This window comes from Nipponia nippon, unplaced genomic scaffold (assembly GCF_047370975.1).
Source record: "Nipponia nippon isolate SJK-2023a ecotype South Korea unplaced genomic scaffold, ASM4737097v1 scaffold_7, whole genome shotgun sequence".
In the NCBI taxonomy this organism is placed as follows: Eukaryota; Metazoa; Chordata; class Aves; order Pelecaniformes; family Threskiornithidae; genus Nipponia; species Nipponia nippon.
In genome coordinates this window covers 26,817,154-26,840,611 of record NW_028262391.1, presented here as the reverse complement: position 1 = coordinate 26,840,611, position 23,458 = coordinate 26,817,154, and the positions used below count along the sequence as shown (strand labels likewise).

The following is a 23,458-nucleotide window of genomic DNA, read 5'->3' as shown; positions in this document are numbered from 1 at the left end:
AGTTCAGCTTTGTTCGTGTGAGTTGTGCATTGATCATCTGAAGTGAACTGCTTTGTTAAGAGTTGTGCAGGTCAGCCTGGGGAGATTTCTTCTATGGTATTAAAGACTTTTTTTTTTTAAAGACGCTATTTAAAAAGAAAAAAGAAAGCAAAATGCTGTCTTTTCCCTGCCAGTCTGCTTAGCACTTTAGAAGTCCCCACCATTTCATTTTGTGGTATTCTAATTTGGAGATGCCTATGCAAAATAGGACTTTTAGATTTTTGTGTAAGTGTGTGTTTAATTTTGTATCACTTAAGGGTGTTGCCACATATGGAATTCTGCCTGTGTTATTGCAGACTGGTTCACATGAAAGTAGTTGAGCATTGATGAGTTTCATTCAGATGGGTATGGCTTTAGGTGGCAAGACAGGTGGGTCCTACATGAAATTAATTCTCTGTAACCTTGTCTATAGAAGCTGAACTTTGAAGACTGAAAAATCCTTAGACAATGAAGTGCAAAGCTCAGGTGTTAATGCCAGGATTTAAATACCCTGACAATGCAAGACATTTGCTGGGGAAAAGCTTACCCTAAAAGACTGTGAAATAGTAAGCAAATAATTAAAATAATGTGCCAAAGGCTTGATATATAACCTAACCATTATATTCAAAGACTTTGGGTAAGTAGGATTGTTCATCTCGGGCGAACTGCAGAATGATACAGCACTGCAGTGTAAAATCATTCCTGCTGTTCAGTTTACTCAGCCCAGCACTGCAATTCATTACCCAACTGTTGAAGAAGTACTCATCACCTGAGGTCAGAGCAGGTTGAAGTGAACACATAAGGTATTGCGGCAGGTGGTAGGCTCCAAATCTTGTGTTGTAGCATCCTTTAGCGTGTTACAAGTTTAGACATGATAAAGTATTTGTTGTTAGCCATGTTTAGAGAATTATTTTACTATCTAATGTTGTATACCTACCTAATCATATGCTTAATATACAGTGAATTACAACATTATGATTTGAAACTGCGACTTCTCCTTTTGCTCATTTAAAACCAACCAACCAGCCAAACCCCACCAAAGCCAGTAGTTCCAACAGACTACAGTTTGTTACAGCAAAGTAAACAAAAATGTATGTTTCTCATAAAAGAGAGCCAGCAAAGAAATGCATTAGGGGGGATAGCTCCCAGCATGTACACTGCTGTCTGGCAGTGGTCTTTGAGAGATTAATACGTGTTTTACAAGCTTCTTCATGTAGTATGTGTTTGTCCTGGTGTGCAACTATTATTTGTTTGCGTTTGTTTGGTTTTTAGCTTTCCTGGTCTGCTTTTTCTAGTAACATATGGTTTTCTGATATAGGTAAATATATGGTAGGAGCTAACTTTCTCTAAAGCTTTATAAAGTATTAGAATTGTAACTTGAGAGAAAATTCATAGGTCTAGCTAACTCTTCTCTTCTTACTCAGTGAATTTTTATCAGAAGAAGGTCAAGAAAAATTCTGGAATTTTGTTGAAGCCAGTCAAAATATTAAGACACCTGAACATGATGGTAAGTTTTTTCATAATCTTTTTCTTGATGATGACTGAAAGTTACGTGGTTGAAAAAGAAACTAAAATGTTTTGTCTTCTCTTGTGTTAGTATTGTACAAGTCAAATGAGGACTGGCTTCAGTAATGTTTTTACTGCTAAGCGCTCAAGGCTTTTGGTTATCTGTTTGACAAAAGCTGTAGTGGACGAGGCTGAAACGTGTTTTACTTGCCAGTTTCTGTTTCAACCTGAAGTATAAAATATTATAAATGCTTTTTCTCTGTGTTTCTATTTCTCAACTGAAATTAAATGGGGGCTTTTAACTGTTTCCTTCCTCCCCAAGCCTATGTTTGCATCCTCAGGAACGTATATAAGTGTACTCTCATGGATCTCTATTGAAGTTCACTCTCATCCATCTGTAGAACTGGCTGTAATGAAAATGGAGGAGGAATGGTCATGTGCATATTTACAATTAATGTCATGGGCTTCTGTTAGTATAAATTGCAATTAAGATGAAAAGCCCCTCTTCAATGAGAGTATGGTATAGAAAGATAACGACTTGTACTTTGACCTTGCAGGTAGCGATTATTCTTCTTACCAGGAAATGCTGAAAGTAGCCTGCCAGGGTCTGTCACCTTTGCAGCAGAATTTGTTGAAATTTTCCTTGTCTTTACGCTCTTATTCTGCAACAGTTCAAGCTTTTCAACAGGTTAGTACAGAAAATCCTCAAATGATTTGTAGAGCATTACCTAAGGCCCAGGAAGGAGTGAGCTGTGTACGGAGACAATTGAGAGTATAAAAAAAATCCTGAACTGATTGAGTGCTCCAACATCTGAGCTGAAGAGCATATGTATGTACTAATTTCACTGAGTGCCAAATTTGAGTCCATCTGTCTAGAGACTAAAGAATTGGGATTTCGAAATGTCTGCATATCTTTGATGGCTGCTGCACTAATAAATGTGTGAAGATTTTTATGAGGAAAATCCCTATGGCTCTGTTGGTACTTGTGATGCCGCTGCTGTTCCCGTTATTCAGTTGTACTTACTTGAAGACAGTAATCCGTTAATACATAGCTCTAATGATTAGAACCCATAATTGGAAGTTTGTTGTACTCTCTGTTCTTTTTCAGACTCGGGGTATCATACAGTTCATTGCAAGTTGTCTCACATTATAATGTGCTTTATTTAAGTAATACTAGAAGACATCTTCCTTTTTCATCTGGAAGCATTTTATCGTTTGATGTTTAACAAATACAGAGGTTTCTGACATGTAATACAAAAAACCTCAACTAAAAACCCTACAATTGCAAGCCTCACTTTTTGTACCTGGAACTAATATTACAGCTAATAGTAATAGACTGGAAAAATATTTATAATAAGTTAAGACTTAACGCTCAATTTTGCAAGTTTTACCTTGCATTTAAATTATGTAATAAACAGGGAAAAAGTACTAGTTTAGAATTTAGGAAGCGGAAGAAGATGACCGATTGCTACAAAGCTATGCTGTTGTCATTTGCACTTGTTCTAAGGGCAAACGTTCAACCTACTTTATTACAAATATTTTAACACAGATAGCAGCAGATGAACCTCCACCAAAGGGCTGTACCCTGTTTTTTGCTGTGCATGGGGAGAAGACATGTGAATTTGACTCTCTTGGAAACCTTTTACAGGCAGCTTCAGAAAGGTATTTGCTTAATTTCCTGTCATTGGATTAACTCTTAGAATTTAACCTAGTTAGACTGACTGCTGTAAAGAGACTGTAACAAACCAGTAGTTTCTATATTCTTGCAGTGTTGATTTATACTGTCCATTGCTTGCACAGAAGTGGCAGTCTCGTATTTCTTGTTAATCCAGATTGGAATGATTGTTTTCTTATCCCTTGCTCTTTGATATTCTGCTAGAAGGGGGAATGCTTTGAAAGTGCACGGGAAAAGTTGGAAACAATTTGTTGAAGGACAGTAGGAATTCTCAGGAATATGTAAAGCCTTTAGTAAGTAGGGAGAACAGAAGGAGCTGGGCTGCATATTAGAATGATAGTTAATATAACAGAGATCATTTCACGAATGGATTGAAGCATGCATAGATTTTTTTTTTTTCCCTATATAACTTTCTCAGTATTAACAAAGAAAACTATCACCACACAATCTATTTCAAATTCAGATTTCTTTACAGGAACAGAACTTGATTGTAACTTTTAGTAACAAAAAGAAACTATAAAATATAATACTTCTTTAGAAAAAAAGAAAAAACCTTAAATTTCAGTTTTTCTTCATCTTGGTAGTTTTGGGTTTTGTAGGCATAAAGGGTTTTTTTCGTCAACGTGCAGACATATGGCATCTATAGCTCACATGTTATTCTTCTGACTCGTTGGGAATATTTTAAATATTTCATTGTATTTTAGACAAAATTTAAAAACAGAAGTTGAAAATAGTCTTCTTATTCACTTTCTTGTTTGTATACTAAGCCAAGGACAGGGTTCCCTTGAATTTGAGTTCCTGGAACATTTGCTTCGTTAGCCTTTTATTTTTTTTTATACAGAATTTATGAATCGCCATCGGGGGGGAAGAAAAGTTAATTGAAAATTTAAGGGAAGTGGTTAATTTTTGAAACGAGGATCATATTAGATTCAAAATAGCCCCTAGCTACTTGTTTCATTTTCATATGTCTGTTTTTAACAAAGCTTTATCAACATGCATCAAGTGCTGCCGACCTTGATAATATGGGGGAATAGCTTGACATACGTATTCAGTGAGGACAGGAACAGTGTATAAATGTGAGAAAAAGAAATTTTGCATCTTGCATTGAGTGAGGAAATGCTATGAATCACAGTGTAATAATCTTCAATGTTTACTCTTAGGCCAAAGCCATTTTTGTTCAAAGGGGACCACAAATACCCAGTGTCAGACCCTGAAAGTCCTGTCGTCATTCTTTACGCTGAGATTGGCTCAGAGGAGTTCTACAGGTACCATAAGAAGCTTGTTTTAAAGGCTGAGGCAGGAGAAATCACTTATGTCCTCAGACACTATATTGCTGTAAGTATATTTGTGCATTGTAACAGGTATTTGACATGGAAAGAGTAAATGGCCTGGGTTTTAAAAAAGAAAAATGGCCTAAGTTTGTTCCTTTAAATTGACATTTCCGTAATGTGTTGCTGCTTGATATTTATTTGGAATACTCAAAGTTTATTTTTTATTGCATGTCGTTGAGGAATTCAGAATATTTGAAATCTCGCGATTGTTTAAATAAGAGGATCATTTGATTTGACAAAGGCAGAGTTAAACTCCAGATTTTGCTCTTCCTATAGTAGATTATAGGAAATAGATAGTCAGAACTTTGCACAGTCAGGCCACTGAGTTACTTGATATGAAAAGCAGGGATTAACCTTAAAGGTACCATTTTCAGATGAAAGGCATTGTTTCTGTAGCAATTTTATTACAGAACCACTTACCATTCCAAGTGCAATTTATCCTGGTTTCCATCTCCCTCCCCTAAATTGCCCATAAGCACTGGATTAGTGTTTAACTCTACTTTTCAAAAGCTCTGAGAAATTTGAGTTGACTTTTTTCCCTGAATATTGCTTAACGTTGCTAAAACCTGCAGTGCAGCAGGTAGTAGCCAGACTTGAACGCAAAAAAAAGCATCAGCTGGTTCACTTCTAGTGACATTTGCACTTTTGATAAAAAAAAGTCACACATTGCATACACTCCTTTCCTTTTAAAAAGTAATTTGTTTGTCAGTGTTGGGAGGAGTAATTACATTCAAAATTAAGTGTATTACACAATAGATCTTGACACAGTTGTGTGACTCCTGTATGCTTCAAAATACTTCTAACAGTAATCATGTTTGTTTCCCATTAAAATCAGAACTAGTTATGCGTCTCTCTTGAGTCATTGATTTATCCATTTTTTGTAATTCTCTGTTGTAATTCTTCAGTGAATGTCTCATTTTTGAATGTCACAGTTGAAGTTCCTTTCCCTCCTCTATCTGATTTGAAGACATGAGTCTATCCTGCTCTACTTGACTTACACGCTGAATCCTGAAAACATTGTTTTGTGTTCCTTTTTGCTTTGTGGTTTTTGGTGTTTTTTTGGTTCATAGAGATATCTTTGCTCTCTGAACTTCAAAAAGTTTTGTTGAAATACAATAGGAAATATAATTATTACAGTACATTACTGCAGAATCACTCTGTATTTGTTTCTCACTTATGCATTACCATTTATGTCTGAAATGCGTACCAGCTTGAGATTTCTTAGCTTTGGGAAATGGCAGCTTTTAATTTGTACATCAAACTAAGAGTGCCGATGTGGTACTGTTTGCTTTTCCTTACAGAATCCTGGTAAGGAAAAAGTCTACCTCTCTGGCTATGGTGTGGAACTGGCTATTAAAAGTACAGAATATAAGGCCAAGGATGATACACAGGTGAAAGGTGAATTATTATTTAAATATTTTAATGTGAACATTTTAATTTTGCAAAGATAATTTTGTTTTTCTTTTAATATGAATGACTGTTTGTCTGAATTGCAGACATTCTTCTTTCTTCAGCTCTGAAATCTCTTCTCTTCTTTTGGAATTATGTTCTTTATGAAGCGTATCTTTGCCATAGCACTTGTCTTCTGTCTTTGTGAAATGCTGGGCACAATGCAGTCACGACTCTTGACTAGATCTTAGTAATAGCAGTACTAATGTAATTGATTTTTTACCACCTAACCAGATTCTCTGCAGCTGTAAAGCAACTCCTGTACCTTAATTTGCCATAGCTTATCCATCCTCAGAGCAGAATGTGTTTCCTGTTCTTTGGGAAAATAGAACTTAGAATTCTGCATGATTTTTTTGCTTTTGCTGCTCTCTTTAGAGCGCTGATCTCTGTTTTGCAAACTCTCATGCACCTGCCAAAATTTTTGTAGGGTAGTCTGTGTGTGTGTGTATACTTTTTATTTAGATGTTCACGCACACACATAAATCCCCAGAATTTCCTGCTTTTATCTTGGACTTAGGTAAAAGAAAAGGTTTTTTGGTTTTGGGTTTTTTTTAGTTCGAGATGACAGTTGTGGAGAACAGAACTCAGATTTTGAATTGGGTTCTTCAGAATTTTGCAGTTTTATCAGCTTCTAGATACAGATCTAAACTCTGACTCAGAATATTTTGCCACCATCTAGAGTGTAGACACATAAAACCTTTGGTCTTTATTTGTAAAAGTATTTAAGAGAAACTGACGTACTAGAGGAGGTGATCCAACTTAAGATTTCTATTACTGTGTGAGAATTTCCATTAATTTGTCATCAAAAAGTCATGCAAAAGCCCTGATATTGTTTGTAGATTAGGATATTGGAGGCCTTTGTCTCTTCAGGTGGGGGGGGGGAAGTAATTCTGGGGAAGATTTGTTTTTTGTAAACTTGTGAAGTTTTATACCAATATTGATGCAGTAATCTGAAATGTTTTACAAAATGGACAAACTGTACTTTTGTTGCTATGAGCTGCAAATAGCTCATAGATAGTAAGCTGCACATTAGAGGTACATGATTCTCATCCAGCTCCTGTCTGATTCTGGGAAAGTTCTGACTAGGCAGTCTTTTATTCATGGTGTGCTGTTTTGGCTTGTCCAGAACCAAATGCTTATCTAAAAGTTCAGGACCTTTAGTTAGACTTGAGCATAAAACATCTAGATTGGAACTGGCTTGTGTCCAGCTAGTTTATCATGTGAGTCTTTTGCACAGATTTCTTTTTGATGTTTAAGCCCAGAATTAGACTTTACTCAGATACTACTTTTTATCATGTATTTTGGGGCTAAAATCAGGGTTGTGTTCTGTCGTTGTTTAACCCCAGCCGGCAACTAAGCACTACGCAGCTGCTTGCTCACCCCGCCCCTGGTGGGATGGGGGAGAGAATCAGAAGAGTAGAAGTGAGAAAACTCACGGGTTGAGATAAAGACAGTTCAATAGGTAAAGCAAAAGCCACATGCGCAAGCAAAGCAAAACAAGGCATTCATTCACTCCTTCCCATCGGCAGGCAGGTGTTCAGCCATCTCCAGGAAAGCAGGGCTCCATCATGCATAATGCTTACTTGGGAAGACAAATGCCATAACCCCAAATGTCGTGTGTTCCCGTTCCCCTCCGCCCCCCCCCCCCCGCCTTCCTTCTTCCCCCAGCTTTACATGCTGAGCATGACATCATATGGTACGGAATATCCCTTTGGCCAGTTGGGGTCAGCTGTCCCAGCTGTGTCCCCTCCCAACTTCTTGTGCACCCCCAGCCTCCTCGCTGGTGGGGTGGGGTGAGAAGCAGAAAAGGCCTTGACTCTGTGTAAGCACTGCTCAGCAGTAACTACAACACCCCTGTGTTATCAACACTGCTTCCAGCACAAATCCAAAACATAGCCCCATACTAGCTACTATGCAAAAACTTAACTCTACCCCAGCCAAAACCAGCACATGTTCACAACAGAGGTTTAGCACTTACTCTGCACAGCTTGGCATGTCCTGAAAGCTCCTGGGTCCTAGTGAGTTCTTCTGCAATGCCTAGGTCTCTGAGATTTCCACTCATCTTAAGCTTTTCCATCTCAATAATCCACCTTGGTTTTATTTCAGCTGTTACTGCTTTCATTTATGAAGGTAACGTCTCTTGGATGCAGGTTTAAAAGTAAACCTGAAACTTGTCCTTTCTTTCTTCTTTTTCAGTTACTGCAGTGTAGTTTTGTTAAACTAATCAAAATAAGCGTGAGAACTGTTTCTGAATAGCTTGGTAATAGTGTGTCTCTGTGCGTTTATAGGCACAGATGTGAATGCTACAGTAATAGATGAAAATGACCCTATTGATGAAGTGCAAGGATTTCTGTTTGGAAAACTAAGGTAAAACTGAGTTGTAAGTTGTTGGTCTTTGGCATATCAAAAAACTTGATGCAGAGATGCTCATCTTTTGCTTTGTTCTTATTTTTTAAATGTCTATCCATATGTGTTAGCAGCATACTTTTTCATTTGTTAGTTTCTTTGAATTAGCAGCAGACTTGCTTATAGGAAACCACAGAAGTTGTTTTACCCTTATACCATTTTAGGCAGTTGTATCCTGACTTGACAGAAGAGCTGAAAGAGCTTAGAAAACACCTTGTGGAAAGTACCAATGAAATGGCACCTTTGAAAGTATGGCAGTTACAAGGTAATCTGCATAAAGACTTTCAGTACTGTACTTGCAAAAACTTAATGTAAACATATCTTCTTGTGTTCCGTGCAAATGAGGTTGCTCGTGGCTGCATGCAGTTGAGAGAGTTTAACTGTAAATTCCTGCACTGGAAAATACTGGATTTTCTACAGGGCCTTTGTAGAGTCCTGTTGAAATAGCTTTTAGAAAGATTGTTTCATAGGACTTCTGAAATGAGGTTTGCTTTCTATATTGTGAAGTACAGTAAGCCACTTGCTCTTAAACTGACTGCTTATATGATCTGCTAAATGCAGAAAAGCAAAAGAAATGTAAAGTTTCTTTCCATGGTCACGTTCTTGGTGTGAAAAGCTGAGATTTCTCAAGACCAAAGGAAAACACCATTTCAAAAGCATCTGCATGCAACTCTGGCCTTTTTTGCTGGAAATCATCTGTAGAGGCCTGTGCAAAGGATTTTCATCCTCCAAAAAAGAGAGTAATTTGAAATGCTGAACATATGTTGTAGCCACAGAGACTCCACCTATATTCAACAGATGGCTAGCTTGTGAAACAAGTACCCAGACCCCTTCTGAAGGGCAGATCCTCCCACCTCAGCCAAAAAAAAAAAGGTGATGGTCTGGACTCATTGAAGCAACCTGTAGACAGGATACACTGGTTCATTTTGAAAAGGTTACTTCAAGGCAACAAATAGAAGTTGAATACAAGGAAGAAGATTAAAAAAAAATTTAAAGACGCAGCTAGAAGATGAGTTTTCATAGGCTACAAATAGGCAAAAACGTTAAAAGCTGAAGTTAAGATGATGCTGCATTGGCTTGCTTTCAGTTTAGAGTTCTTGACTTCTATTTTTTCACTTCTAGATTTAAGTTTTCAAACTGCTGCTCGCATTTTGACTGCTCCCCCTGTGGATGCTTTGATGGTCATGAAAGATCTCAGTCAGAACTTTCCCACAAAGGCAAGGTAATTTTAATTAAGAGTTCTAGGAAGTTTTCTTGCTATCTTTTTTTCTGAGCAGAACCTGAGACAGGCAGCATCGATTGGGTTAATGTCCGAGTTTCCATTTAGCTGGAAGCAAACACTGGGGAATGTTTATGTAGAGAAGTTCTTCAGCCTATGGTTACAAAGAGGATCTTACAGTGTTTTTCTTGGATGGCAGTTGATGTGGACTGGTGGAAAATTTGACAGAATTATCTGTGCTATTTTGTGAAACGCTTCTGAACCTTTTGCATTAAGTCCTCAAGAATTTATTGGATAGGTTTTCTGTTTGGTGGCTTTAAGGTTTATCTATTCACTGGATCCCACTCTTCTGGGATCCACTCTGCCAAACACCCCAGTCAGTCTCATGACAGAGACTGATGTGCAATTCCACTGTTTCTTGCCATTTGTCAATGACTGTCTTGAGCATATTCAAATTAATTTCAAGAAATTCAGTCATAATCTGACCTGCCCAACCAGTCTAGAAACGTATTTCTTTTGATAAATTCCATGACCTGGGTCATGAAGATGATATTATAGGAGCTCCTCCTTTTTGAGTAGGTGGAGATATACCTGAGAGTAAAAAGAAGCTGGATTCTGGTCTTATTTCCCACTAACTGATGTTAAGATTGTGCTGTTTATAGCTTCTTAAGGTAGCCATTGCACTCTCATTGTGTTTTTAGTCAGATCTGTGGGCTGTACTTGCCCATTCTGTGATGGTGCAGTCACTAGATCCAATGTAAGGAAAGGAATGGGAACCCACAATGAGGAGTGAAATCCCCCTATTTTCTGCTGCCAGCCTCCACCTCTACCTTTCTGGCAGCTGCCTGCTTTTATTATGGTTAATGTGAAATTAGACATGGAGAGTTGGCATGTGGTTAACATGAATTATACAGTATAACTAAAAATAGCACATCCTACTGTTTAATGGTACCACAAAGTGCAAGTGCTTCTGATGGCAGCTCTTTATACTAGGAGACTAAACATATTTATATATAAGGTACAAAAAGTAGGACAAGTGGATATCTAATCTATGTGTTAGATAAACTGAAAGATGATTCACAGCATGATGTTTTTATTTCTGTAGAGCCATAACAAAAACAGTTGTTTCTTCGGAACTCAGAGCAGAAATTGAAGAGAACCAAAAGGTAATGCTTCCAGAAAGTAACATAATGCTTTTGCACTTATGTCTTAATATAAATTCAAGCTTTGAAAACATAGTTCTATTTTAAAACACATGAAAAACATGATTCTATTTAAAAGTTTACATTTTGCTCAAAATAATGACCCGGTATTTTCACACACAACTTTGTCACAGTATGTATCTGGGAAGCAAAGAAGTGGTGGATTTTCAAACACGGATTAGAAACATAATTTAGGAACATAATTTAGCTTGTTTGCTCAAATATGAGAATATTGGTCATAAATTCTTTGAGCGAGATCACTTTCTTGGGGAATGATGATATGGGATTTTGTTCACAGAGCTGCCCCTACAATGGTTGTTCACAGTAGTCAGGTGTTCTGATAGTTATCTGGCAAGCACTTGTTAATGTATATGAAAGTGACCTTCTGTTCGGTATCTGAACACAGAATCTGGTAACTGTATTTATTTATCTTTATAAAATTAACTTTAAATACAGTGGAAGTACTATGTTGTTAACCTTGGGGGAAAATGTTTATACAGAAAACATACGGTGTTAGGTTCTTACGATTTGCGTGCAGACTGTCTTAATCTGATCTATAGGACAGGACTGTGTCAAAAATGAAGCAGTAGAAATTTTGATGTCTGTGTTACATCAATCTTTACTCAGTTTCCGAGTTACGCATTTGTAGTGATGATGTGCCAGCTGAAGTTGTACAGGGATGGTTAATATGTTTCTTGTAGGACTGTGCCTGCCGGGTGGCCTTCTTTCAGGCTCTGACCTAGTTCTTACTTGAGTGGTACAGCAGATGTGTGAAGTCTGAATGTCACAGCACTACTCATCCTGGGTAATAGTTAAAAAGAGGATGACTTCAAGTTACTGATTGTAGGCTTTTATTGTATTCTGAACTTCTCAAAAGCAACTAGATATTAAAATTGTGAGTGCTTTTTAGTGGAAGTTATTAGAGTAAAAATGTAGTTATATTTTTAGATTATTTTAAAATGTCTGAGCTGGATGGAACGTAGCTTGTTAGAAAGCTATTGCTTCAAAAGCAAATATATTAAGCATCTTCTTACAGTTTTAAGGATGCAGAAGAGATTTAGTTCTCATTTACCCAATTTGCAATGGTGCTTAGATATCTGAATTCATCAATGTTTACAAGGATGTCACAGAATAAACTTGAAACTTTCTGCTGTGGCTTAGAATGATTCATACTGTGTGGAGGAAATGGTTCCAATGTTGGTGCTTTGAGAGTGAAACTAGCAAAGGAATAAAATTTAACAGCTATCCAAGTAAGTCTACGTGTGCTTTGAAACAGAATCATAAAAAAAACCAGGTTATGAGGGACCTCTGGAGGTCATTGAGTTGCCTCTGGTGTTCGCAGAAAAATGTTTCAACAGCTCTCTTGTGTACTTGGCATTAGCAAAGCACTGAAAAAAAAACAATAGCCACTTGGGAATTTTGTACAAGCTTTTCTACAGAATTTTGTACGATTAAAATACACCTGGTAGTGCAGTCTGGATAGAGCGCAAAATAGAAACATTAGGTGGTAATAAAAACAAAGCCAAACAACAGCTTTTGTTGTATGATGTATGCTGATGTATTAATACATTTCAGTCACACTTGGTATTAATAGGAAAAATACAAAGTATGTTACGTACACACTTATGTCTTTGTTTAAAATCTAATCAATGATATTTGGCTAGTCCAGTAGTAAATGCAAAGTTACCTGAAATCTATTTACCAGTCCCCTGAGATTCCTGTTCTGAAAGAGAAATCCCTTGTTGTTCAATAGCGATAAAATCAGAAAAGAAGGGATGCGGTTTGACACTGTCGTCCGGTGTGGTTCTGGAAGGGACAAAGTATAGAATGTAAGTGCAAGCTGAAGCTACCTGGTGGCTTTTCTGTTATGTGTTAGATCAGACTGGTCCACAGGTAAACCCATGATTTTGTGGATTCATTTTTATTCAAAGTGTGTCTAGGCTACTAGATCCAGATCTGGCTAGATCTAACCCTGCCCTTTAAAGCTATTCTTTGCATGACTCAGTTTGCGTGGATATTATTTGATAGAGAAGTTCACTGCTATTAGTAAGTTATAGTTTACTATGTAATTATCCACAAAAAGATACAATTTAACACTGCATGTACTCAGCTCTTCTCTGGGGGCTTTTTTATTTAATAAAATATATAAATTCTTCCTGATTAGATGCTGCTTTTCTGTTCTTGGTACTTCACATGGTACTTCGCTATTCCTCTGTTAGCTTTACTCACATTCTTCATGATAGTAGTGTTTTTAAATATCCAGATACACTGTATTCGTCATGTCTCTTAATAGAATGTTGTACCTGATAGTGCAAGACAAAAATGACATTGCTTTCTTCCAATACCTCTTAAGTTTTTAAACAGAGTTTTTCATGCTAGAGTTGGGAAATTTGCTTCAGAAGGACTGTGTTTTATTCAGCTCTCCTGATTCAAAATTGTTCTCTGTGATGGTGCCTCAGTTCAGAGGCAAGTATCCATTCAAATGGGGTACTGCTTAGAGGTACTTGGAAGAAATTCCAAAATATCGATAAGACTTTTTCCATTTGTGTGCTGCCTGATTTTGGGGAGATCAGACTACAATGGCAGCTCCTCTACTTTTTGTTGATGACATATCCACTAGGTCAGGACTTAACTGGTACCTTAAACAGTAGTTAGTTCCACTAGTCAGCGCCAGGCAGTATCCAGCAGTTGAAGTCTGTTCTGCCCAGAACTGTGTGTTAAAGAGCTAAGACAGGTAACTGGATGCTATTTGTCCATCTACTTTGTGGGTTGTCAGCTAAAAAAAAAATTAAATTACTTCTCTCAAGCATTTCTAATTATTTAATCTGAGTATATTGAAAAAGTCTACTCAGGGACTTTCCAATCACTACCAAATCACATAGAAACAAATAGAAATCCCATTTATGTATCTATGCAGTAAATAGCTTCCGTTGTTTTTGCCTCTGGTACGGATGTGCGCACAAAGTCAGCAAAGACTGTAGTTGAGAAGTAATGTAATGCAATAAGGGAGATAAAGTCTACAACTTCGACACATTAAACTCTCCAGTAATTTTTTTTCTGTGCAGGGCATTCTTCTAATGGCCTTGTACTTTCTTTCAGTATTTCAAAGGAACATTAGGATTACAACCAGGAGATTCTGCCCTGTTCATCAACGGACTACTTATTGATTTAGACACTCAGGACATATTTAGGTAGGAATGTTTTCTTTTTCAGAATAATTGTATCCTGTTTAGGAGCTTGCATCCTGCTTCTGCATAAAGTAATAAAGTAATAATAATATTAAAGTAATAAGTAATAATAAAATATTAAAGTAATTTAGTAATGTAGACCGTTTTGAACCTTCTTCACAAAGTCTATATCTAGACTATGTTCAATTGTTAAGTACTGGAAAAAGCAAATCATGGTTCCTTCTCTTACGCAAGTGCATTTCTAACAAAAAAGCTGATGTGAAAACTGGAATACCCTTGAATATTGGAATGGGAAGTCACCTCTGTACAGTTCTTTTCATTTGTGCTGTGACTAGCAAGATTTTGGTCTCCAAGACTGTCAACATACAGATTTTATTCTGAAGGTAGTCGACTGATTCTCAAAGGATAAACCACTGTAATGTTTTCGTCTGAAAACCACCCTGTATCTTTGTCAAGATTTGTTTCAATAATGTGGAATTGAAATTACATATATGTGCATATCATGCTTTAGTTATCTTGATTTAAGGTAGTTTTTCCTAGAAATATAATTGAATAGGTTTAAGTTATCTCAAGATTCTTAGGACAGTTAGAAGCAGGTGATGAATAAGTAGTAATACACAGACACGGCAGACTTGTTTATGCCTTTCATCTGTTAACCCTTAGGACAAGAGCAAGTTATTTGCTGTGTCTTTAAAATTCAACAACATTTTTTCTTTTCCTTCCAGCTTGATTGATGTGCTGCGCAATGAAGCCCACGTTATGGAAGGCCTGCACAGCTTAGGAATTGAGGGTCTTTCCTTGCACAATGTTCTGAAGTTGAACATCCAGCCATCAGATTCTGACTATGCTGTGGACATCAGAAGCCCTGCTATTTCAGTGCGTATGGTTTTATATAAGGAACACCGTATTTGCCATTGGGGAGCACATTCTTAAGCTGTCAGGGGAACATTTGTTCTTATCTCACAATCAGCTCCAAAACTGCAGTGAAGAAAAAAAGAAAAGTTATAATTAGCTCTTTTTAGAAAGCTTAACTTTTTATTCATACAATTCTCAATACAGTGTCTGATTTGTAAAAATATTTTTATGGCCTCATACTCAAGCAGGAGGACTGTAAATCATTTAAATGCCTTTATTTTTTCTTAGTGGATCAACAACCTTGAAGTTGACAGTCGGTATAATTCCTGGCCTTCCAATGTGCAAGAACTGCTGCGTCCCACATTTCCAGGCGTGATCAGACAAATTAGAAAAAACTTCCATAATTTTGTAAGTAGTGGTCTGACTAGAAATGAAATGTGCATTTTCCTCACAGCAGGGACATTAGCTTTTGCAACTTACCTATATGCTGGATTCCCTGTCACTTAAATATCTTGAGATAGGATGCTTTTCTAAAAGGTTTAGTTCTACCTGTACTAGTAAATTATGGCTGAGATTCAGAGATTACTGAGCATGATTCTATGGCATCTATTAGATGCCACAAGTTGCTTCATCAACGGAAAAAACTTATCACCTGACAAGTGGGAATTTGGTGCATTTCAACTTTGTGACAATACCTGAAGTTGGTTAATGAAATCCCTCAAATTTGTTAATTAGTATCTTCTTAACAGGGTTAAGACCAACTTCAGTTGTTTCAGTTAGAAAGCATTCTTGCACCAAGACTTTCAGTCCTCAGCTTAATGCTGGGCGTCCTTTTTAGTCTCTACGTAAACTACTTAAAGTTAGATCTAATAAGGAGTTTGTAAATTCTGTACTCTAACTCTTGTCATGTGGCAGAGTGGCCCTATAGAAAAAAGGTCTCCTCTGGTTAGTGGCAAACAGGGACTTGAACCACCTCAAGCTGTGGGAGCATTAATATGTTATCTTTTTCTCTGGAGTTCAGTACTAACATTGAAATTATTAAATGTAAAGGCAACAATTGGCATGAATAAAGGGCCCTAAATTCATTCTGAATGGCCCAGTTCTGCCTGGGTTTGGGCTTGCTCTGACAATGTCTTAGTAGCATTGGCTCTCCAGGGGGCCGAGCAGAGCAGTGCTGTGTTCCTCAGCTCTGACAAATGCCTGTCTCCCATGAACATCTTAATGGGTGGATTTGAGTACACACAGAGGCGGAAGGCTAAATGCTGGGGGATACTGCGGTAAAGATAAAAGTACATAAGGAGTTTGGTCTCTTCTGGTTAAAGGAGTGGTTTAGACAGGCTATTTTAGACAACAGACTTAAAGACTTTAGAAGAAACTATTATTTACTGGGCCTCATATCCCTGGCAGTGTATAAAATAGGACTGATGATAATTCTGCACTGAGACGTGAATGAAGCTATCTCTAATCAAAAACCTGTATCTTGACTTCTTAAGGGAATAGAAACTTTTCACTTGCAATTTATATGCAGGTGCTGATAGTAGATCCTACTCACGAGACCACAGCAGAACTACTGAATGTGGCAGAGATGTTCTTCAGTAACCACATCCCACTGAGGTAATCGCTATCTTTTAATGAGAATTTTTTTATATCAGTTTTATTTTTGTGACTTTAGCAATTGTAAAATTCTCATTGCTAAAACACTGTAGAAATGTTAGATATCTTGCGTTGGTGGTTGGGAAGGGCATTTACTAACTACTACTGCTTATTTCAAATTTTTTTAATTTTTTTTTTTAAACTTTTGCTACCAGCAAAACAGAGTTCAGTTTCTTTAACAGTCCAAAAAAACCTTAAAAGCAAGTACTTTGGATGAAAGAGAGATGAAAAGCAAGATTCTGATGGACTCACCTTTAGCGATTAGATGTGCTAAGTTTGATTCTTGGCTGCTCTGCTCAAAATCATATCAGTCTATTCCAGAAAAAGCCTTTGTCTAAGATGATGATCATAGCTGACAGTTGTATGAAGACTTGATTATTTATTAGTATAATAGATTCATGATCTGGGGATTTGTTTGGTTGCAGGATAGGACTAGTCTTTGTGGTTAATGACTCGGAGGATGTTGATGGACTTCAGGATCCTGGTGTTGCCCTCCTCAGGGCATACAATTATGTGGCACAAGAAATGGACAATAATTATGCTTTCCAGACTGTCATGTCTGTAAGTATTCATTTAAAAGGCAAATGAGCATTTTAATATTTTCCATGTATGTCAGATTATGTTAACGTGCTGATATGTAGATAATGGAAGAAATTTTTCTTTGACTCAGTGACTGTTCAGAGTATCTCCAAATACTAGTACCACACAATACATGTTTCTTTGTAAAGTGCTTCTGACCTAACTTTAACAAGTGCGACTAGATTTAACTGTGGCACTTAACGCTTTTGCATGTTTTTCTGATCCTGCCTCTGCTCATTCTGCCAATGAGTTCTAAACTGTTGTACCCCTTCAGTATAAGAATTTGTTTAGAACAGTTCCTGCTGCATACTTCTGCCACATCAAAGGATAATGCAGGTGCTGGTAAATGCATTTGCACTTGCGGTTTGACATTGTTGTACAAATCTATAGGCTGGGGCATACGGTAATATTAAACTGCTGGTGACTTTTATTCTCTGTTGGGTTTTTTTTTTTTTTGGTATGTATTTGTAAGTCGAAATAAAATCTTGTGCCTCCAATAGGGGAACAGTTACCTACTTTACATGTGAGGTCTGTTGTATTGTTTGTAACATGTCTTCAGTTCTGAAGGGAAGGGTAGGTCTTTAGATGTGCTTTACTTGAGCCTTTTTTCACCTAAGCACTACTCTTCCCCCTCAAATACTTTTTCTAATTAAAGATGCAAGTTATTATTTAAAGAAATACATGATATTTACCTCCTTCCAATCTCACTGCAATTACTATGAGGTAAAGCAAGATAATTATAAGAGCTACAAGTGCCTAGGAGCTGTTATTGCAGCTAATAAATAAGAAAATAAGTCTTGCAATCTGGCTGTTAATGCCTTATAATTACTGGAATACAGGTGACAGGTCAACTTACCTTTGGTAAGCACAGAAGCTTCACAGTTGCAGCTGTAAACTTGTATTTGTATCCCCCTTTCAGATATATAACAAAGTAAAAACAGGAGATCAGCTGAAAGTGGAGCATGTGGTTAGTGTTCTTGAGAAACAGTATCCTTATGTGGAAGTCAACAGCATTCTGGGAATTGATTCTGCCTATGATCAAAACAGAAAGGTAAGAATTCATGAAATAGAGCTTTTTTCACTTTTTTTGTTTCAACGCCGCTTTGAAAATATAGTTACATACAATTTCTTGACCCAGTTCTCTTACTAACCAGGTAGCTATTTTGTTATCACATTGGGTGACTTTTAGTAATACTTTAATAAGTATTTATGTTCAGCACAAAGCTTTTATGTAATATACATAACATATAATATATTGTAATATAGATTTTTAAAAAAATCTCTATGTATAGTACCAGAACCAAGATAACTTTCTTGTGACTCATAAGTCATGCTTTCATTCTGGTATGCAGACTTTAGTAGAGTTTAAAATTGCTTGAAAAAAATCAAGGTGATGGAATGGTTCATAAGAAAACCAAGGGGCTTAATGTCTGGTAGGGATTGGTGTGGGTTTTCTTCATCAGTATTTGAATAAAGTGTGAGGTAAAGTAATGATGATGAATTCAGAATGCCTCTCCTATAGCAAGGCATTCGACGATCTTCCTCAACTAATTTCTTAAAGTTATTTTTAGGGTTGATACTTTTCTGTATGGAGAAAACTGGTAGAGCAATTCACTGTTGGATCACGTACATGTGAGATGAAGCAGATTTTATTTGGGGTTCTGTCGGGGTATGGTTATGTATTTTTGTGAATATTTTAAAAGAAAGAATGAAAATACTGTCTACAATAGCTCTGTAACACAGACGATACTGCCTACATCTGTAAATGCAGTCAAGGTTATATAAATAGGCTTGTATGCACACATGCTTTCCACCTTCTGATGTACGAAAGTGAAGGGAAAAGCATTTCGAGGAAATCAAAACCGATAAAAGTATGGCAGACGTTTTTGTATGACAGGAGAGGCCTTTTCAGTTTACGCACTAGACACCAAATCAAACGCAAACAAAACAAAAGCAATGCCCCCGCCCCCCCCGAAATCCTAACACACGCAGAGTGCTCTCCTCCAGAAGACCTGAGAGGCCATTCTGGAGGCCTTGCTGCAACTGGTGTACCTGACGCCATTCAGCACAACCACATCTCAAAACATTGCAAAGCCTTCGGGTAAGGAAGGAAGCCTTTCAAAATTGCTTATCTCCATATAAAGGATACAGGTTAAAACAGCACTGAGCGCTCTTTCATGTGATCTGAGCTTTGTGATATTTGTGTCCTTAAAAGCTCTTGAAAGCCCTCAATAAGAAGCTCTAAACAGTAAGAACCTGATTAACTTCTGTCCATAACAGAGTATCAATAATGATGGTGCGTTTTGCAGTGGTTACATGAAATGGGGAAATTTGTCTTGACATAATAACCCCCTCCCTCACAAGTTTCTTACACTTTCACAAGTGTCAGAAACATGTTCTTAAAAAATAAAAAGAAAAAACCTCTACCATGTCTTACATTACAATACTATCAATGCTTGTGTTGCATTTATTTCCATATGCAAAGTCAGATTTCCTGTTGTGCATTTTTTGCTATTAGCAGAAAGTGCTCATTGGAATTAATTTATTTACAGTACGAACTTAATGGAATATTTTGCACTTCTGTATTATGAAGTAACTTTTTTGCTTTGAGACTCTGAAAGGCAAGGACACCTTCTGCATGTAAGATACAGAAAGTGTCTTACGCACTGCGTAAAATTAATATTCCCTGTATCATATAAAAGCTGGAAGGACACGTTAGTGTGGTTAGAATAGACTTGCGTGGATATTGCATGGAAATTTTATGAACCCTTGGGGTAATGGGCTGATGTGGTAAAGCGACTTCTTTCCCTGTATTTAGGCAGCGAGAGGTTACTATGAACAAACGGGTGTAGGTCCTCTCCCTGTTGTGCTGTTCAATGGAATGCCTTTTCAAAAAGATCAGCTGGATCCTGATGACCTAGAAACTGTGACAATGCACAAAATCCTGGAAACCACAAGCATCTTCCAGCGAGCCGTGTACCTGGTAGGTGCTGAGTTCAGCTGTGACTTTAGAGAGAAATAGGATTTGGAAAAACTGACTCAAAAGTCCCCAAATATGTAATATGCAAGACAACTTAACTTGCATCATTTCTTGGTTTGCTTTTTTTGTTGTTGTTGTTGTTTTTGGGTTTTTGTTTATTTGTGGGGTTTTTTGTTTGTTTTTTTTTTAAGTTATCTAAGGCAAATATGCATGTGAAATAACAAATATTGCTTCTTTATTCTATTCTTCAGGGTGAATTATCTAATGACCAAGATGTGGTTGAGTATATCATGAACCAGCCTAATGTTGTTCCGAGAATTAATTCAAGAATCTTAATGTCCGACAGAGAGTACCTAGATCTGACAGGAATGAGTAAGGGATGCTTTTAATTGCATTAAACCTGAAGTATCTCAGTCAGTCTTCTGCTGTCCCAATGGAAAGGTCTAGTGGCAAAGTATTAACAGCACCCCAAGTGATGTTCTAGCCCTGGTGCTGGGGGAGATGTTATGTACCATAACAACATTAATGTCTACAGATTTTTCAGAACAGAAATTTGTTTTGATTTTTATACAAACCTTTAGGGGAATATGACTCATGAAGCTGAGAAATTAGCAATGCTAGCAAAAGCCAAGAACAGTCATATAATGTATAAAGCAACAGCTTGTTTCTTATTTCTAACCTTTTGAGCAGAGATTGACAGTCATCTCTGGAATTACTTACGATTCACTGTGCCATACCTTTTAGGACTTTTCAAATGTATTAATGGCCAACGCAGCGACTCTGCTGTAATGACAGTATTGCCAAAACTACCTTTTTTGAGTTGCTTGAAAAACAGTAACACAGTGGATTTTTAAATGTATGTTATTTACATAAATTAACTTCAACTAACTGAGACTTGAACGATTCTTTCAACTGACTTCTGCATATCAAATATGCAGATGTAGTTATTAATGTAACTTATGAGACAACACAAATATATTCCTCAGCTTATTACATATTAACAGTGGAAATGAGAAATAAAGAGCAGTATCATGAGGAACAAAATAGGACGTGTTCTTAATGTTCTGGTAATAGTAGTGATTTTTCTTTCATTTTACATGGAATAGTTTGCTTTGGCATCTAATACTTTTTCTCTTCCTCAGATAACTTTTATGTGGATGACTTCGCTAGATTTACCACGTTGGATTCCAAAGACAAGACAGCTGCTGTTGCAAACAGCATGACCTACTTAACAAAGAAAGGTAACATCTGCAGTGGGTCATGAACCCAAATCTAATCTTATGTGTGTTTCCAAGTGTATATACAGTACTCAACACACGCATTGAGCCTTGTTCAAGCCTGTGGGTAATGGCGCAATCTAAGTGTTAAAAAGAAAGATGATTGGGTTTTTTTTTTTTTTTAAAAGACATGGCATCTACATGAAACAAGGATGTTCCCCTCTTTAAACCCAACCTTCAGTGAATAATGAAGACCCACCCAACCTGCTCTTGCTATATTGCAAATGACCACTAGAAATGCAGCAGCGTAAGCTCTGGTCCTGCAGTGACACTGACTAGAAAAATACAAAAGGTGTTCTAGCTCTCTGTCTATAATTCAAAATTACTAAAAGTTACATGAGTCCAGAAGAAAATTGTTATTGCCCGTTATATAAGACAACACCTAGCACGGTCTGTGCTGGTTTTATTGCTCCAGTGCATGTACTGCTTTTTCAATGATAGTATTGTTTTATTACAGTTACACATAAAGTCTCCCGTTAGTGTTAAAACTCAGCTGTACTTCTCAATGTAAGAAATGCATGCACAGACATAATACAGAGCTTCATCAGGCCTTTCCTAGATCCATTTCCGTTAGGAATCATAAATAAGCTGCTGTCATTTGAACCAATTCCTCTTGTTCCTCTCTGTCTGCTTTACTAGACTCTCACAAGTTTCTCCAGCAACATCTCCAGGCACCGCCACCTGCGTGCACTGCCTTAAATGTTCCTATTGCTCCTGTCTCGTATTTGCCCCTGGTTTGTGTTTAGTCACTTCGATCTGAACAAGTTTCTTGTTTTCCCTTTGTAGAGTATTAATTAAATATACAACTCCGCACACTCATTTGAAAGTGTGCGTTAATTTGCAATCCCATGGCTCGACAGTTTTGGGTCACTGCTCCTTCTGTTACTTAAGATATTTAATAACTGGTATCTGATTGCAGTAATGCTGTAGCACATTTATTTTCTAAAATAATAGGAAAGTTATATGTATTGCTGGCTCAGCAACAGTACTGAAATAACACTGTCATGCTAGTTTTTAAAGAGGGAAGATAACAGAAATGGTTAACATCCAAGTCGTAATGGCATGGCAGTTTTTGCAAATGGTCTTCAGAATGATGCCTTCATGGTAAGGTATGAAATTGGTAATATGTAGTATAATTAGTGCTGTAGCATGAAAATAAAGCATCGGTCTATTCAAGGGGAAGAAAAAATTAAAGCTTATTCTAATAAAATTATCACAAACTCATTGCTTGTTGGACTTAACTTTAGTTATTCAGTTATGCCCAATACAGTGCTGCAGCTTCTTGATACACGTTGGGATTACTATCAAATCAGTAATGTCTCTCTCCTTTTCCCCTTTCCTTTCTGATTTTTGACCAGGAATGTCTTCCAAGGAGATCTATGGTAACTCATGCTTTAGCATTTCATATATTGTTGTTCTGGGAGTTTTCTGGTTCCTTTATAACATTGGCAGGAAACGAAGAAGGCTGTTTAAATGCATGTTTGCTTCAGCACTTTTTTCTCTATACAAAACTGATTTTGTGAACTAACAGCTTCAGTATGAAGGAAGCAGTATGTCTGTACCCTAGTTGGAATCTGTAGATTATTTACAGGTTCCTTTATAATTTCTAAATTGAAAAGGTAGCAAACAAAAACTAAAAAAAAAAAAATAATCCAGCTTAGAAAGTGATGCATGCTGTCACATGTGGGTTTTATGAATGAGGTAAATGAAACCTAATATAATACCAATACTATTATTCTTGTCTTGCCAGACTTCATAGCTTAGCTGCATCCATCTCTTCTCTATGTAATTTTTTTTTTTTGAAACCTTTGCATGTGCATCGTATTTTTCCTCCAAATGAGGAAAAACTGAAGCTTTCCTTCCCTTCTCCTTCAAATTTCTCTGACGTTTTTTTTTAATTGCAGATGATTCCTTTGTTAGACCTGTTACTTTCTGGATTGTTGGTGATTTTGATAAACCTTCAGGGAGGCAATTGTTGTATGATGCAATTAAACACCAGGTAGGTAACGTTTTCATTTGAACGGGTTAGCAGTTCTAACAAAGCAGTAGGTAGAGGCTTGAAAAACACAGCTTCTTCCTGTTGAATGACCTGGGGAGACCGATTCTCCCTGCAGGGTCTC

At 37.1% G+C, this 23,458-nt stretch overlaps 1 protein-coding gene across 6 annotated transcripts in view; it reads left to right on the top strand.

The window, feature by feature from the left end:
* The window catches only part of UGGT1 (UDP-glucose glycoprotein glucosyltransferase 1), a 51,278-nt gene that overhangs the window by 4,445 nt on the left and 23,375 nt on the right, over nucleotides 1–23,458 (top strand). For 5 of the 6 annotated variants that reach the window (XM_087738460.1, XM_087738455.1, XM_087738458.1 and 2 more), the window contains 20 exons: nucleotides 1,443–1,525; nucleotides 2,082–2,212; nucleotides 3,074–3,186; nucleotides 4,360–4,534; nucleotides 5,832–5,928; nucleotides 8,268–8,346; nucleotides 8,550–8,650; nucleotides 9,508–9,607; nucleotides 10,710–10,770; nucleotides 13,906–13,997; nucleotides 14,720–14,870; nucleotides 15,138–15,257; nucleotides 16,378–16,463; nucleotides 16,928–17,063; nucleotides 18,001–18,132; nucleotides 19,900–20,064; nucleotides 20,313–20,433; nucleotides 21,204–21,302; nucleotides 22,697–22,720; nucleotides 23,243–23,337. In XM_087738460.1, the coding sequence (XP_087594586.1) occupies nucleotides 1,443–1,525; nucleotides 2,082–2,212; nucleotides 3,074–3,186; nucleotides 4,360–4,534; nucleotides 5,832–5,928; nucleotides 8,268–8,346; nucleotides 8,550–8,650; nucleotides 9,508–9,607; nucleotides 10,710–10,770; nucleotides 13,906–13,997; nucleotides 14,720–14,870; nucleotides 15,138–15,257; nucleotides 16,378–16,463; nucleotides 16,928–17,063; nucleotides 18,001–18,132; nucleotides 19,900–20,064; nucleotides 20,313–20,433; nucleotides 21,204–21,302; nucleotides 22,697–22,720; nucleotides 23,243–23,337 (2,161 nt within the window). The remainder of the gene's footprint in view (nucleotides 1–1,442; nucleotides 1,526–2,081; nucleotides 2,213–3,073; nucleotides 3,187–4,359; nucleotides 4,535–5,831; nucleotides 5,929–8,267; nucleotides 8,347–8,549; nucleotides 8,651–9,507; nucleotides 9,608–10,709; nucleotides 10,771–13,905; nucleotides 13,998–14,719; nucleotides 14,871–15,137; nucleotides 15,258–16,377; nucleotides 16,464–16,927; nucleotides 17,064–18,000; nucleotides 18,133–19,899; nucleotides 20,065–20,312; nucleotides 20,434–21,203; nucleotides 21,303–22,696; nucleotides 22,721–23,242; nucleotides 23,338–23,458) is intronic. The other variant, XM_087738461.1, reaches the window with a different exon arrangement.